This window comes from Zalophus californianus, chromosome 13 (assembly GCF_009762305.2).
Source record: "Zalophus californianus isolate mZalCal1 chromosome 13, mZalCal1.pri.v2, whole genome shotgun sequence".
Classification (NCBI taxonomy): Eukaryota; Metazoa; Chordata; class Mammalia; order Carnivora; family Otariidae; genus Zalophus; species Zalophus californianus.
In genome coordinates, this window is record NC_045607.1 from 87,461,432 (window position 1) to 87,476,523 (window position 15,092).

Below are 15,092 nucleotides of genomic sequence, written 5' to 3' on the forward strand. Positions count from 1 at the left end.
GTTTTGTACACTTGCATACTGTGTTTATATGTAGAACATGGACTGGTCTCTCCCGCCTGCTCAAATAATATAAATTTTACAATTGTAAAATTAAAATTTGTGTGTTGATTTCTAATTAATGAAGATACACTAACTGTCCCTAAGTCACTTTAAAAAGGAAAACCTTTCCCCTCGCTTCTGCATCTGGTTGGCTGTCTGCCACCTCTCCCAAATAAAGCGCCCATAAGGCAAAACCAATGTCTGGCCAAGTTTGTGTCTGACTTCCCAACAGTTTTTGCTCCTAGCCCCCCCATCCTGTAGCCGGTGATAAGCATGGTGGATTAACAGTAAGAACTTTGGGGCCAGTCTGCTTGGTTTTGGAGCCTGATTTCATAACTTTAGCGGCTGTGTGACCCTAGCGAGCTACTTTATGGCACTGTGTCTCATGTCATCATCTGAAAAATATATATTATTTTACACAGGGATAATAGAATTCATTCATAGGGTTGTTATGAATTATTAAGTTAATATACATAAAGCACTCAGAATAGTGCCGGGCACTTGAGTGGTATGTGAATGTAGGCTTCACTTGAAGGTTTTGGCTTTCTTTCCTCATCCATTTCTATCCCCTGTCTACTGAATTTGATGGTGCGTATTTGGTCTCTCTGGTGCTTGACCCTCAGATTTTCTATGGAAACTTCCCCTTGGCCATGCTCCCTTCCATTGTAGGCAGGACCTGCGTGCATGTCTCCATGCCCCCTTCACCCCCAAATTCTCACAATTCATATAATTAACTCCTTTTGCCCTTTCAATCTCATTTCAAACATCCCTGCTGGGGGGAACCTCCCCTGACCCTCCCAGGCTAGCTTAAGGCCTCATGCTTAGAGTATTCCTATTTCTCAGATTTTATAGCTCCATAGCTATGTGAATATTTAGTACATATGAGTCCTCTACTAAAATGCAAGCTTCTTGAATGCAGGGTCAAGATCCATTCGGTTCATCACTATAACCTAATTATTATAGCATTTGGTCTACATTAGATGTGTAAGAAATACCAGTTATATAAATGAATAAATTAATTTCAGAGATAAGTCTGAGACTCAACATCAGTGAACAAGATTATACCGCTATAAATGACAGAACTATCAGGAGAATTGAATTCTCCTGACTCGAAGTCCTCTATTATTTCCAGGGCATTAAGTCTTTACTTATACGTATCATACAAAGAACCACATGATTAGTATAGTGCAGGTTGTAGAATGAAAAGTAGAAGTGCAGATCAGAGAGAATGTGGATGTATCTAAGGTAGTTTGGAGGAACTGGGGCCCCCTGAGGAGCTGATATTTAAGACGTGAAGTAGGAGTTAGAATGAGCAAAGGGAGTTGGGCAGAAAAGTTCCTGCTAGAAACAACCATTTACACAGTGGTCCAATGATAAGCAAAGCTTGGTGAATAAGAACAGAGAAAAGACCACTGTGATTGCAGCAAATGGAATAGGAAGACGGAGGCTGAGGTTAATGTGAGGGGCGGGGCCAGATGGAGCGTGACCTCATGTACCAAAGAAAGAATTTTGTTCCTTCACCAACAGGAGAGAATATCATGGATGGGTTTTTAAGTAGAGATAACATAACCAACTCTGCACTTTCATAAGATGATACTGACTGCACTCTAGGAGGTTTGGGAAAGAGCAGACTTAGTAATTGGGGGGACATCGGGGTCAAGACAGAAAGACATGTAAAAGATGATGCTCATGTGTCCAGGACGACCAACAGAGATAATTGTGGTACCGTTTACTGAGAAAGAGCCATTAGTAGACAGATCAAGAGTTTGATTTCATACTTAATGAATATAACAAGCTCTCAATAAAGAGTGAGAACTATTATTGTGTTTGTTTGCTATTGTTACTGATGATTGAAAACCAGTTGCTCCAACTGAGGGTAATGATGACTTTTACAGATTTCAGTGGATTTGGGCCTGAGCGGTCGCTCCACCATGTGCACGGGCACTCCTGACTTGGTGTTTGGAAGGGGGGGATCACCTAAGGGGTGAAGGCAACTGAGCCTCAACATGCAAAAGCCTTTTTTACCTCCAATCTGATTTCTAGGGTACGTGTAGGATAACACGGGAGTGACACATGAGAAAACAGCCTTCTGTTTTCCTGAATTTCCTTTTCCCAAGAATCAAGAAATTTTAGATACGATAATATGACCACCACCTCCAGGTCTACAATGGCCAACAGATATATGAGGCCATCAACGTTGTTGATGGGGAGAACAAACCTATAAAATTAGCCTTGATTGGCATGGGCTGCATAATCGATGAGTAGAGACAGCTCAAAGGATTGCCCTATAAATTGGGTAAGGAGAGAGTAAGCAAAGAAATCAAGAGGCATGCTTAGATCTTTAATCTTACAGAAGGTATTTTATACCTATTTTCTGATCTAGATTTTATTCCTATCATATCTTTACCCCCGTGGGAATGTGTCCTACTCATATACATTGTCTACATAAAGTAAAAAAAAAAAAAAAAAATACAGGGATGCCTGGGTGGCTCAGTCGTTGAGTGTCTGCCTTCGGCTCAAGTCGTGATCCTAGGGTCCTGGGATCGGGCCCCGAGTCGGGCTCCTTGCTCTGTGGGAGGCCTGCTTCTCCCTCTCCCACTCCCCCTGCTTGTGTTCCCTCTCCCACTGTGTCTCTGTCAAATAAATAAAATCTTTAAAAAACAAATACAAAACAAAAGAATGCCTATGGGCATGGTTAATCGGCAGTATTGACTATATGAGACCATCTTAACCCTGGTGAGCCAGCACTGTCCACACCAGCATATGAGGGGCTTGCTGAGCCCTCACGCTGTGTGACTGGCTCCTGCCCTCTGCCTCTGTTCCCTCAAGATGCAAGGGAAGCCATGACCACACATCAGGATTAGCCACATGGTGTTCATTAGAATCTCTGTTATCATTATGCTGATGATCTTGTTAAAGACGTCCCAGAATATACGAGGTGCTTGGCAAATGGGTTAAATATACCAAAAGGCATGTCTGTTTCAGAAGTTGGGAGTCCTGACTTGAGAAGTTTTGCAGTACTTAATCTACATGCCAACTGGGCATTTTGCAGCCAGGCATTGGTAAGACAACCACTGCAAGAGGCACTAAAGGAAGGTCAAATCTAAGAAAAGTCCAGATTGTTTCGGTCCTGCCTATTGTCTAAAAGCTACAGTGATCCTTGCTTCATCTTGCACATATAATACATGTATATATAACTGGCATGATTCAAGCACAATCACTAGTAAGGAACGTCAGACAAACACAAACAGATCAGCACACAGCGAGGGATTTTAAAAAAGAGGGAAAAAGGAATCTTTTGCCCAACCTACTGAAGAAGTTTGACATGGATTTTCTTTATATTAGAATACTCATAAAGCTGCTTGAGGTATTTTAATATTTTTAATTTATACCTTTATTATCATATTTATTAAACTAGGGAAAGCATCTAATATTTACTTTGACTTTTTACATTTAAATAAGCACATACCCACAGCTTCAAAATGAACCTGTCTTCTTTACTGCTTTGGGTAATTTGTAATATTGCCTGATTTGGTATAATCTAGCAAGATCATGAATGACCCCCAATTCAGGACAACAAGATGAGCTGCAGAGGATTCACTTGGGCATCTGCATCTATTCCTCATCATATTAACCACTCCTTGTGTAAATTTACGTCAGAGTGTTAGCTTTCTGACACGCATTGAAAACAAGACAGTTTTATTTTCTATCTAAAAATTGTGACGAGAATGTTTTCTTCTTCATATCTTCAGCAATGAGAAGCCTGATTTGAAAATCAGAGTCTGAGTATTTGAAACAGGTCCCTACCAGCTATCAGAGCTATGTAAACATTTCATCTGTGTCCTTAGCTTTCTACATCAACCTCAGATACTCATCTGTAAAACAGGGTAGAGTTGTACCTGTCTCAGAAAGCGTCCAGTGCTTTGTTACACAGAAAGGGCTTCGAGCTGTGCCTGGCACATAGTAAGTGCCCCCGAAACGTTAGCTCTCGGCACCATCACCATTGTTACTATCCTTCTGAAATAGAATCATTTCTTTTGGTCCTGGGTACAAAGAGTCTATAAAAATACGTATTTAACTCTCTCCTCTGTAGTCCTGGCCCTTCGCCTTATCAGCAACATAGTCTTTCTTACTTTCCATTCAATAAGGGTTTTTCCAGTCTGGGGATGCTCAAACTTTTCTTTCAAGTAGACACCTTTATAATATATTGGAACATGCCAAGAATTTTCACATGATGTAATTTATAATTTTAGAATATTTTAATTAAGAGAATACATATAAGCAGAGGGATTTAGGGACCCCCTGTAGTAACTCCACAGCCCATCAGGGTCTTCATTGGTTAGGAACCATTGCTTTAATCAATAAACAATATATTTAAATTAAAATGAAATTCAGGTTCTTTTTTCAAAGCCCCATGAGTCACAGCTCTTTTGGCTTCTCTTACCTCGCCCATGACCGCTATGGGTGTCTCTCCCGTTGCCTGAGCAACACGATGTTCTACTAAGTAGAACATATACTCATCGTAGAGCAGACGGATCAGGTGGAAGGAGCCAAAGCTGGCGGCGCTGCGTAAGGTTAAGTCCCGAATAACCATTGAGCTGTTTCAAGAGAGAAGACACATATGCAGCCAATATTAGTGACCAGGATGAGAGTTCAACCTACTTTTCCTCCTAAAAGAAGTTAGGTCAGAGGGTCTAAAAGGCTGGTGTACCACACAACTTGCCAAGGAATAATTTCATTACTGAAAGCAGTTGGCTCAATTCATTTAAACAGGGTGGTAAAGAGGTACCCCTTGGTGAGTTTTGGTTAGATTCTGATCAGATCCAGACAGGTCTTTACCGGGAAAAACCATTTTATTGTCATAGGTGAGTCTTCTGGTTCTATTACTCTCACTGATGGGACCAGAACTAAATAAAAAAGATTTTTGAAAGATTGGCAATTCATCACCACCATAAGAAAAACTCAAAGTGAAAATCTTACTGATGGGTAAACAATGTGTCACCACCTCCCAGTGATAATAACTTTGGATGTACACTTCGGAAAAAATAGGTATTTGCGCCATACAAAGATTACAAAACATACTCAGTAATGTTCCCAGATGTGGAAATAGAGAATGTAGGTGAGTATGTACAGGGATCCCTGCAAATCCTATTAGAAGGCAACTTTATTAAGTGATTCCGGTTTCTTACTGATGTCCATTTAAGTTAAGGTGATTTTCCATTAGAAATAAGTACAATAAGCTAAGAAATGCATATCTTTGAAAAAATGTGAATTTATAAAATATGATACCAAAATATGAATGATATTATTAATACTAACAATATACTCTATTGTATTTAAAATGGAAAGCAGTCCTAATTAAAATTTTTTCCTCACCAAAGATGTGCCAGTCTTGGAGCTTGTCCACGTACTTCAAACCTCCTTAATATTTCTAACTTGTAGAGTCAAAGTGGATGGGTGTGTGTGTGTGTGTGTGTGTTTCTTATCACTCTCATTTCATGGTCTTTTCTAGAGATTTCTGGCCTAGGAGAACTAAAACAGCCATTATAGTCTCAGATACATGGAAGAGACAGGCTCTCACAAATGGATAGGCTGATATTCCTAAAGCCTGTTTCACAATGAAGAATTATAAAATGTCAGGCAGATGGAAAAAGACTGTACTTCTGTTGTCTGTTTCATTGTCAACTTTATTTATGTAGAGTCTATTAATATATCAAATTCTATACATTTGGTTTGGCAAGTAGCAGATGATCATGGTACATCTGAAACTCTAAACCCTAGTTCTGATTCTGGCTCTTTGTTAATTCACTGTCGAGTTCAAACAAATCATTTCCCTGAGATTGTTTTTCTTCTTGGGTGAAAATAAAAGCTACATTTTTTGGTCTTACCTAACTTACATGATTATTTCAAGGATGTGAAATAAACTTATGAATGAACAGACCACTACTTAAATATAAGTGGTTATAATTATAATATACAGAACAGGAGAAGATGAGCTTCTCATTCTCAGTTGGTTATAGCATCAAGAACAGGAGGTTATATGATGATGGCAGGGGACCTCTCATTGTGGATTTATTTATTAAAAAGAAAAAGAAAAAGAAAAAGCAGGAGCTTAGAGTGAGACAGACTCATGTAACCACAATGTGATCTTAATTGTAAGCATGCCATTCAACATTTTAAGGTTCAAGGTTAGCATGGGGGTCAAATGAGATAATGTATGTAAGGTCTTAAGAAAACTACCCATTACTAATTTCTTTGACATTGGCCATAGCAACATTTTTCTATATATGTCTCCTGAGGCAAAGCAAAAATAAACTACTGGGACTACATCAAAATAAAAAGCTTCTGCACAGTAAAGGAAACAATAAAAAAAAACCCTGAAAGACAACCTACTGAATGGGAGAAGATATTTGCAAATGACATATCCAATAAAGGGTTAGTATCCAAAATATATAAAAAACTTATATAATTCAACACACACACACACACACACACACACACACACCACAAAACACAACAATCCAATTAAAACATAGGCAGAAGACACAAACAGACATTTCTGAAAAGAAGACATCCAGATGGCCAACAGACAACATGGAAAGATGCTCAACATCACTCATCATCAGGGAAATACAAATCAAATCCACAGTGAGATATTGCCTCACATCTATCAGAATGGCTAAAATCAAAACACAAGAAATAACAAGTGTTGGCAAAGATGTGGAGAAAAAGGAACCCTCGTGCACTCTTGGTGGGAATGCAAACTGATGCAGCCACTGTGGAAAACAGTATAGAGGTTCCTCAAAAAATTACAAATAGAATTACTAGATGATCCAGTAATCCCACTACTGGGTATTTACCCAAAGAATACAAAAATACTAACTTGAAAAGATATATGCACCCCTATGTTTATTACAACATTATTTACAATACCTCTATTATGGAAGCACAAACTGTCCATCCATCGATAAATGAACGGATAAAGAAGATGTGATATATCTATCTATCTATCTACACACATGTTGGAATGTTATTCAGGCTTAAAAAGAATGAAATCTTGCCGTTTGCAATGACATGTCTGATCTAGAGACTATAATGCTAAGTGAAATGTCAGTCAGAGAAAGACAAATACCATATGATTTCACTCATATGTGGAATTTAAGAAACAACACAAAGGAAAAACAAAGAGACAAACCAAAAAACAGACTCTTAACTATAGAGAACAAACTGATGGTTTTTTGGAGGGGAGATGAATGGGGAGGATGGCTGAAACAGGTAATGGGGATTAAGAGCACACTCATCATGATGAGCACTGAGTAATGTAGAGAATTACTGAATCACTGTATTGTACACCTGCAACTAATAGAACCCTGTATGTTAATTATACTGGAATTAAAAAAATTATCCATTACCACAGTACTACATATATTAGAGTTAATAATATATTCATTATCATACACAGTAGTTCTAGTGAATAATTCCTTAGACTCAAACACCTTAGTGTAGAACTCTATAAGTGAATTACTAAAAACAGATTCTTTCATTCATATGCCACACATATAAAATTCTGTTTATAATTCTATAAACAGATATAAAATTCTATATATTTGAAATTAAACAATTATTCTTCTATGGAAAAATCTTAAAAGAGAAACCTCTACTTAAAAGAGCAAAAGCAAACACAACATGAAAATAATATGTTGTATAACATTTTTACTTACGATGATCCAAACTTGATCATATGAAGTAAATAATTTTGAAAAATCAAGTCAGACAGAACCAGAATATTTGCTCCTAATTGCATCTCTATTGAAGACAGCAAATATTTATAATATATTCCAGAGGAGACAAATGGCTAACAGCCAAAAATATGAGTAATATTATTCAAAATTTTAAAAATTGCAAATTAAAGTAAAACACCATATATCATTTATCATACCGTAAGAGATGAGTAGGTCCAGTGTTACAGAGAAGATGGGAAAATAACTCTCATTTACTATCTCTACAAATGTAAATTCACGAAACTTTTGTTGTGAAGGGAAATCTGGCAATATTTGTCAAAATTAAAAATGCAGAAAACCTTTGACCTAGCAATTCTAATTCTATAAATTTACACAAATGAACAAAGATAAGTTTTAATTGTAGCAATATTTATACCCATAAGAAACTGGGAGGGAAAGCCAAATATCCATTAGTCAATGGTGATTAAACAAATTACAAATTATGGCTCATTCATATATGAACTGTTTGCAGCAGTTTAGAGAAATGAGGAAAACCAAACATAAAGGTAGTAACACAGAAAGGTGTCTATGATAGTATGTCAAGTTAAAGAAGTAAGATATATAGGAGTCTATTTAATAGAACAACTGTCTTATAGTTAAAAAAAAAATCCTACCCTTAAGTAAATGGGAATTTATTAGTATTAGCACTGAGATAGCACACTTCATTAATACAGTGTTAGTCACTTTAAAAAGTTCAAACATTTTTACCAGAATGTGTCTGAAGATACAGGGGCAATTTCATGCAAAAACTACAGTATTTTTTATCATTGTATCGCAATGCCAAAAACCACCTAAATGTTTAAGAATAAGGGGAAAAGGTAATGTTTAAATAATGTGTGAGATACACACATAATATTGAATACTGTGATGACATTGAAAGTTATGTTTCTGAAGATGTTTAATGACAAGAAATGCTTAAGATATAATGTTAAGTGAAAAATGCTAAGGGAAAGAAAGATACAGACGATAAACTATGGTAAACAACTGGATTCCGATTTTATATCACATAAAAAAAAAAAACGCCAACAATTTACCAGTGGTTATTTCCGGGTATTAAAATTATGAATGTTGTAAGTTTATCATGTTAATATTTTTTATTTTAATATCTTGTTAATATTTTTTTAAAGACTTCATTTTTGGGGGCACCTGGGTGGCTCAGTCAGTTAAACGTCCGCCTTCGGCCCAGGTCATGATCCCAGGGTCCTGGGATCGAGCCCCTCATCGGTCTCCCTGCTCCGCGGGAAGCCTGCTTCTCCCTCTCCCACTCCCCCTGCTTGTGTTCCCTCTCTCACTGTGTCTTTATCAAATAAATAAGTAAAATCTTAAAAAAAAAATTTCATTTTGGAGCGCCTGGGTGGTTCAGTTAGTTAAGTGTTCAACTCTTGGTTTCGGCTGAGGTCCTGATCTCATGGGTTGTGGGATCAAGCCCCACGTTGGGCTCCATGCTCAGCAGGACTCTGCTTGGATGTTCTCTCCCTCTGCCCCTCCCCTCACTCGTGTTCTCTCTCTCTCTCAAATAAATAAATAAAATCTTTAAAAAAAATAAAATAAAAAAAGATTTTATTTTTAAGTAATTTCTACACCCAACATGGGGCTCGAACTTACCACCCCCAGATCAAGAGTAGCAGGCTTTACCGACTGAGCCAGCCAGGTGCCCTTCCTTGTTATTTGTAATATTTTGCAGATTTTCTAAAGTGAGCACATACTGATTTCATTTAAAAAAATTTTTTTTTAATTTTTTTTAAGATTTTTATTTATTTATTTGAGAGAGAAAGGGAGAGAGCCACAGAGAGAGCAAGAGCAGAGGGGAGGGGCAGAGGGAGAAGCCAACTCCCCACTGAGCAAGGAGCCCAATATGGGACTCCATCCCAGGATCCTGGGATCATGACCTGAGCCGAAGGCAGATGCTTAACCAAATGAGCCACCCAGGTGCCCCTAAAATATGTTTATTTGAATAGATGACATTATAAATATAAAGAAACAATTCTGGGTCATTTGAATGTCAATAAATCTTTGCAGAGATAAATATCACAGATACAGGATGAATTACATATATATTTTTTAAGTTCAAGTTTTAGGCCTTTATATTTCCCCTAAGATAGAAAAACTCTGAAATTGTGTTAATGACTAAGGAAAGTATTCATACTGAGTAGCTTTCTGACATTACTATAGACATATGCAGAGCCCATTGTTTTTTTCCAAGAGAATTTACATTCATCCACTCCATAGAGGTTTACTGCATTCCTACTCTGTGCCAGGGTCTTGTTCCAGAACAAGTCAGAGGAAATTCTGCTATCAACAGAACTCACACTGTAGTAAGAGAAATGGTTGAGAAAAAAACACAAGTAGATATAAAATATAAAGCGAGGTCGTGATAAATCCTATGGAAAAAAATAAATCAGGGAAAGCGGTCAGAGAGTGATGGGGGCAGGCAAGTTAAGTGAGGCTGTCAGGTAAACTCTTTCTGAAAAGGAGATATAACTGAGTGGAAACTGGGTTGAAGTGAGCCATGTGGACATGGGAGCTTTCCTGGCAGAAGCGAGAGCAAACACAAGGACTCTGAGGCAGAACCACGCTTGATATGCTCAAAGAACAGCCGGGAGGCTTGTGCGGCTGGAAGACAGGGAGCAAAGAGACGAAGACACAATGGGCTCGGGGTCACTACGGGCTGGTCCATGTTGGGTGTTATAGGCCATGACAAGGCCTTGTTTTTTATTCTGAGTGTTTTGGAAACTTTTAGACAGTTAGGCAATCATCTTATTTCAGCATAAAACACACACGTAATACCAAAATCTGTTGGAAAATAAAACAAAAATCTGCTGACCTTCCGTTATAATCCCCAGTTATTTTTTACAAAATACTGATAAGCATGCCATGAAATTACTGTCGTAGGTTTAGAAAAGCATCAGTTGAATTGCATGATTAATGCTATGTCCCCTTTAGTATCTTCTCTATATTGGGCCTTTGCCCTACAAGCCAAGTATTAAATGACACAATTAACGGTTTAATTGGAAACTTTTTGTCTGATTCAGACTTCTGTAAGGTATGTTGCAAAACAGACTCCACTGGATTTCATGTTGCTAAGTTACCATAAATTCAACTTCTTTTAAAATCAGAGTTCTCCAGTTAATGATTTTATAACAGATGAGAGACCCTTCGTGTATTTATCTTTATAACTAGGGTCTGGAAGCTGAAACATATACCCTAACAAATGATACTCAGTCCACCTCTTTGTGTATCTGGGGATATGTCACACCCTTCCTGAGAAGAAACGGGACAGCGTCACACCTGTGACCCCCAAACAAACTCTCTTTTCAAACAGTGCTTACAGTCTACTCCAAAAGAACATTACTTTCTGGAAGATTTATAAATCGTCCAGTTGTAGGAAAACTACATTCCCTGTACCCCCTTTCAAGTCACTGTATCAAAGCTCTAAGTCTTGTTCTTTAAAAACAGGATATTTGGGTGACCCTCAGGGTGGCTCTGAGGAATGTTCTGTTCTGTTAACCACAAAACACACAAGCTGAGAAATGGCCCACATAACCTCTCAATGTCTGCCCAAGCAAGGTAGTAATATTTTTTTCCCACCTCCCGGGGAGCCAACTGGCGTCACTGAAAGCCAGGTTAGGCCAGGAGAGACCCCCATTTGGAGCAGAGCATGTCTGCAACAAGGTGTCAACTATGGTCACAATTCTCCACCAGCCCATTTCTCTCTTTGTATGCATGTAAATATGTACACAGAATTTTAGAAATTATGAGATCACCTGACTTCGGAACATGAAGGGTCTGTGTATGTGACTGACAAATCCTTATTACAATTCCAGAACCGTGAAAAAAAAAAAAACAAAACACCTCTGTAGTTCTGCCTCTCTGATAATTTGTGAATGCAGTTTTCATTACCTAAAATGTTCTTATGCCTCAGTAAAAAACAGTTCTGATTTTTAAAGGCTCTTCCCTTTCTAAGCTCTGGACTTTTCCTACCAGCAGGAGGTATGCATCTGTCTGAATATGCCTTTCCTTCTGTGGTCCTGAACGATCTGCCTTTGAGTCTTTTTGAAATGAAAATAATAACCATAATAGCATCTAATAATAACAAGCCAATTATCCCCGACTCAGGGAGGACAGAGGGCAGGCAAGTGATGATCTACTGGGTTTGTATATCTGCAGAGAACAAGAAATACAAGTAAGTAATTTTCTCTCCTTTCAAGATAGTTGCAACAGATCTCTGTGGAGATGGAGGCTCTAGGGGTATATTTCTAAAACGATATCAACTATATATAGAAAAAAAAAACCACAGGAAGGAGTAAGGGCAAGTCTGACATAGCAACATAAGAAAGCACTAAGAAGGAAAAAAAAAAAAACACCTTGCGTTTTTAGATATAGAGAATGCACGCTGCTTTTGGCTGTATAGGTTTTGGAACAACCAGCTTGTATAACTTTGGTTTCGCTGATCATTCATGAAATACATATACCATCTGTATAACTTGCTGAGAAGCAAATGGGAAAATATCTGAAATCTTCTAAAGAAATGTTCCCAAATTAAAATTCTGAATTCTTACTATTACCCTTACTGTTGCTTTGGCTTCTTTGAGACACTGTGACAATGTTTTCCAAATCTTCCCCACGTATCCAGGGAAAACCTACATCTCTCGTTAACATCTTCCTCACTTACACCCAGATCTAAACCTAGCACTGGTTTAACTGCAGCATATGAGGGGGGTCACTGAGTCAGGCAGCATTTCAGTAAGGCCCTTCTCAAATCCTGTGGGCTAAAAGTATCAAATATAGGAGAGACAGAACTGTGGAACTACTCCAGCCCAAAAACAAAAACAAAACAACAATAATACAAAGCAGGCAGGCTTTCCTTCACTGCCTCTGACCCTGCGCGAGACATCAGAAAACTATTATGTAAGATGAAATTAACTCTAAGCTTATAGAGTGGAGCTGGAGCTCTCTTCCAGCTTAAGAAATAAGAATTGGATGAAATCAAGTAAAATCAGTGGAAAGAAAGAAATCACAGTAAAAACCAAAGCAGCTATCATCATAATTAAAAGATCTCTGGTTCCATCTTCATGAAAGTGGTCAAAAGAAGATGGAAATCTTACAGTTTGGGTTTCTGGTTTAACAAGTTCCTAAACTCTATGACTTATTCATAGACCTTCTCTCCGCACAACTAGCTCTGGACTCACCAAGGTCTAGATGATGACCATAATGTGCCCACAGCCGCTGTGCCGAATGTCCTGTGGTCACTGCTTTCTGATAGGTGCATGCCTGCACAGGATCTAAACTAGGAACTACCTACACCCCAAAATACATACAGCCTTTACGCCTGAGTCAGTGGGGACACCTTCATCCAAAGAAGCAAAAAAAACAAATACCCACCACAAGAAAAAATTGCAGGGTCAAAAATATAACTTACCTAATTCATATTATGAAATGAAACCCCATCTCTCAATTTCATCCTGTGTATATAAGGTATATAAGCCTAGGTACACAGGCTCTGTTTTTTAACCCTTGAGGCAGACCTATGGTCAACAACTCATCCCAACCTTACATGTCACCTGAAAGGCTTTCTCTTCCAGGTTCCATGTTGATAAAAACATACACTTATATCTATATTATTTTAGTCAATTAGGGATTCATATCATACTGTCTACTAGATTATTGGTTCTTAAACTGGCTATGCGTTAGAATCACCATGAGGAAGCTTTCTGAAGACAAAATTTCTGATTACCTCTATTCCTAATCACTGCTGCCCACCCACCAAGACTTTGAATCCATAGGGTTTGGGGAGGTTCCTATGATATTTATTGTTTTTACACTAATTCTAATGTACAGCTAGGTTTGAAAACAGTTGTAGCTGATAAAATTAAGAAATTAAGGAAGAACTAGATGGTTCTGAGCATGCGTCACCATCACCTAAAAGGCTTCTTTAAAAGCACAGATCGCTGGGCTCAACCTCTGCAGTTTCTGATTCTGGTAGATTTGGGGGAGGGGCCTGACAATTCCCTTTTGTAACACGGTTTCCAAGTGAAAGTGATGCTCCTGGTCTAGCGACCACAGTTTGCAAATCACCCGCACTAGCGAATCAAGAGGAGAGTGGGGTTAAGTCTTCAAGAAAGAAGGCCAAATAATGTACATTTGCAAGAGGGAGGGTGCTGGGCTCTTTTCTGACTGTTGCAGAACACATCACCTAGACTGGCACCTGAAACGCTCCCATCTGAAAGCTCCAGGGCTTCAAGCAAGAGGCTTCATTTCCCTAACAGAGAGTTTATTCCCATAAACCTCCTGGTACGATTCCATGATGCTGGAATCACCGAGGTGGGCTGCAGGTAATCGCAACGGGGAGTTTCTAAACGAAGTCTCCACTCTTTTCTTTTCCTTCTGTCTGAGAGGCACGCACACCTATTTGCAGAACATGAGCAATAAATAAAGCTTAGGAAAGAGCGAGACAGTACCTGTAGAAAGACCATTTTAGCAGGAATTGCCTGGCAGCTTTAGGAAAACTGGGCCTTCCCTCGTAGGGCTTTAGCGCCTGCATCATCACGTTGTCGAGCCACGCAGCCCACTGTTCCAGGGTGCTCTGCTGCTGGAGGGTCATCTTGAAGTCTGTCTCTAGTCTCTGAACCATGTTGTCATCACATTGGCAAACCCAAGAAGCCTGCTCCTGGGATGGGACACAGAAAGCAAAGGGAAACTTCAACTCAGCATCTTTCCCTTGAATGTCAGCATGCAGACCCTAGGCACGAAAGGAAATTATAATGACAGCTTCCAACAATGACATGGATTAAGAAAACAAAGGACTACTTGCTGGTCGTTAAGAAAACCAGCATCCCCTCTGTGCCTGAAAATGAGAGGCAGCAAGTAAGTGTGACTTGGTTTTTCTACATTAGCTAGTCTGTGTGAAGGACTCAAATACACGATTATCTAAGAAAAAAGAGAAGCTGAACTCATACTATGCAGGGTCTTTTTTCTTTTGTTTTTATACTGCCTTCAAAAGTTCGTTCTCTCTCTTTTTCTCCCCCCGCCCCGATCCCTCAATCAGATAAAACTTTAAGGCCAATCCGTTTGAGAAGATTTAGGGTAAGTCAGATGGAGAAACAGATTCAATTGGCCAAAAGTGGTCCCCTAGGATTAAAAGAGAAATAAGCCCTGAGTGGTACTAGGTAGGAGCATATAATGTATAAGTTTTGTGGATTGGGAACTGAAATCTCAAGGGCTATCAAGGCAAGGGTATGAATGCAAATTAACTCACAGAACTGAAAACAACAG

At 38.7% G+C, this 15,092-nt stretch overlaps 1 protein-coding gene across 13 annotated transcripts in view; it reads right to left on the reverse strand.

The window, feature by feature from the left end:
• Nucleotides 1-15,092, reverse strand: part of RFX3 (regulatory factor X3) — a 274,696-nt gene that overhangs the window by 16,275 nt on the left and 243,329 nt on the right. For all 13 annotated transcript variants that reach the window (XM_027616062.1, XM_027616061.1, XM_035723664.1 and 10 more), the window contains 2 exons: nt 14,279-14,487; nt 4,484-4,637 (listed from right to left, as the gene is read on the reverse strand). In XM_027616062.1, the coding sequence (XP_027471863.1) occupies nt 4,484-4,637; nt 14,279-14,487 (363 nt within the window). The remainder of the gene's footprint in view (nt 1-4,483; nt 4,638-14,278; nt 14,488-15,092) is intronic.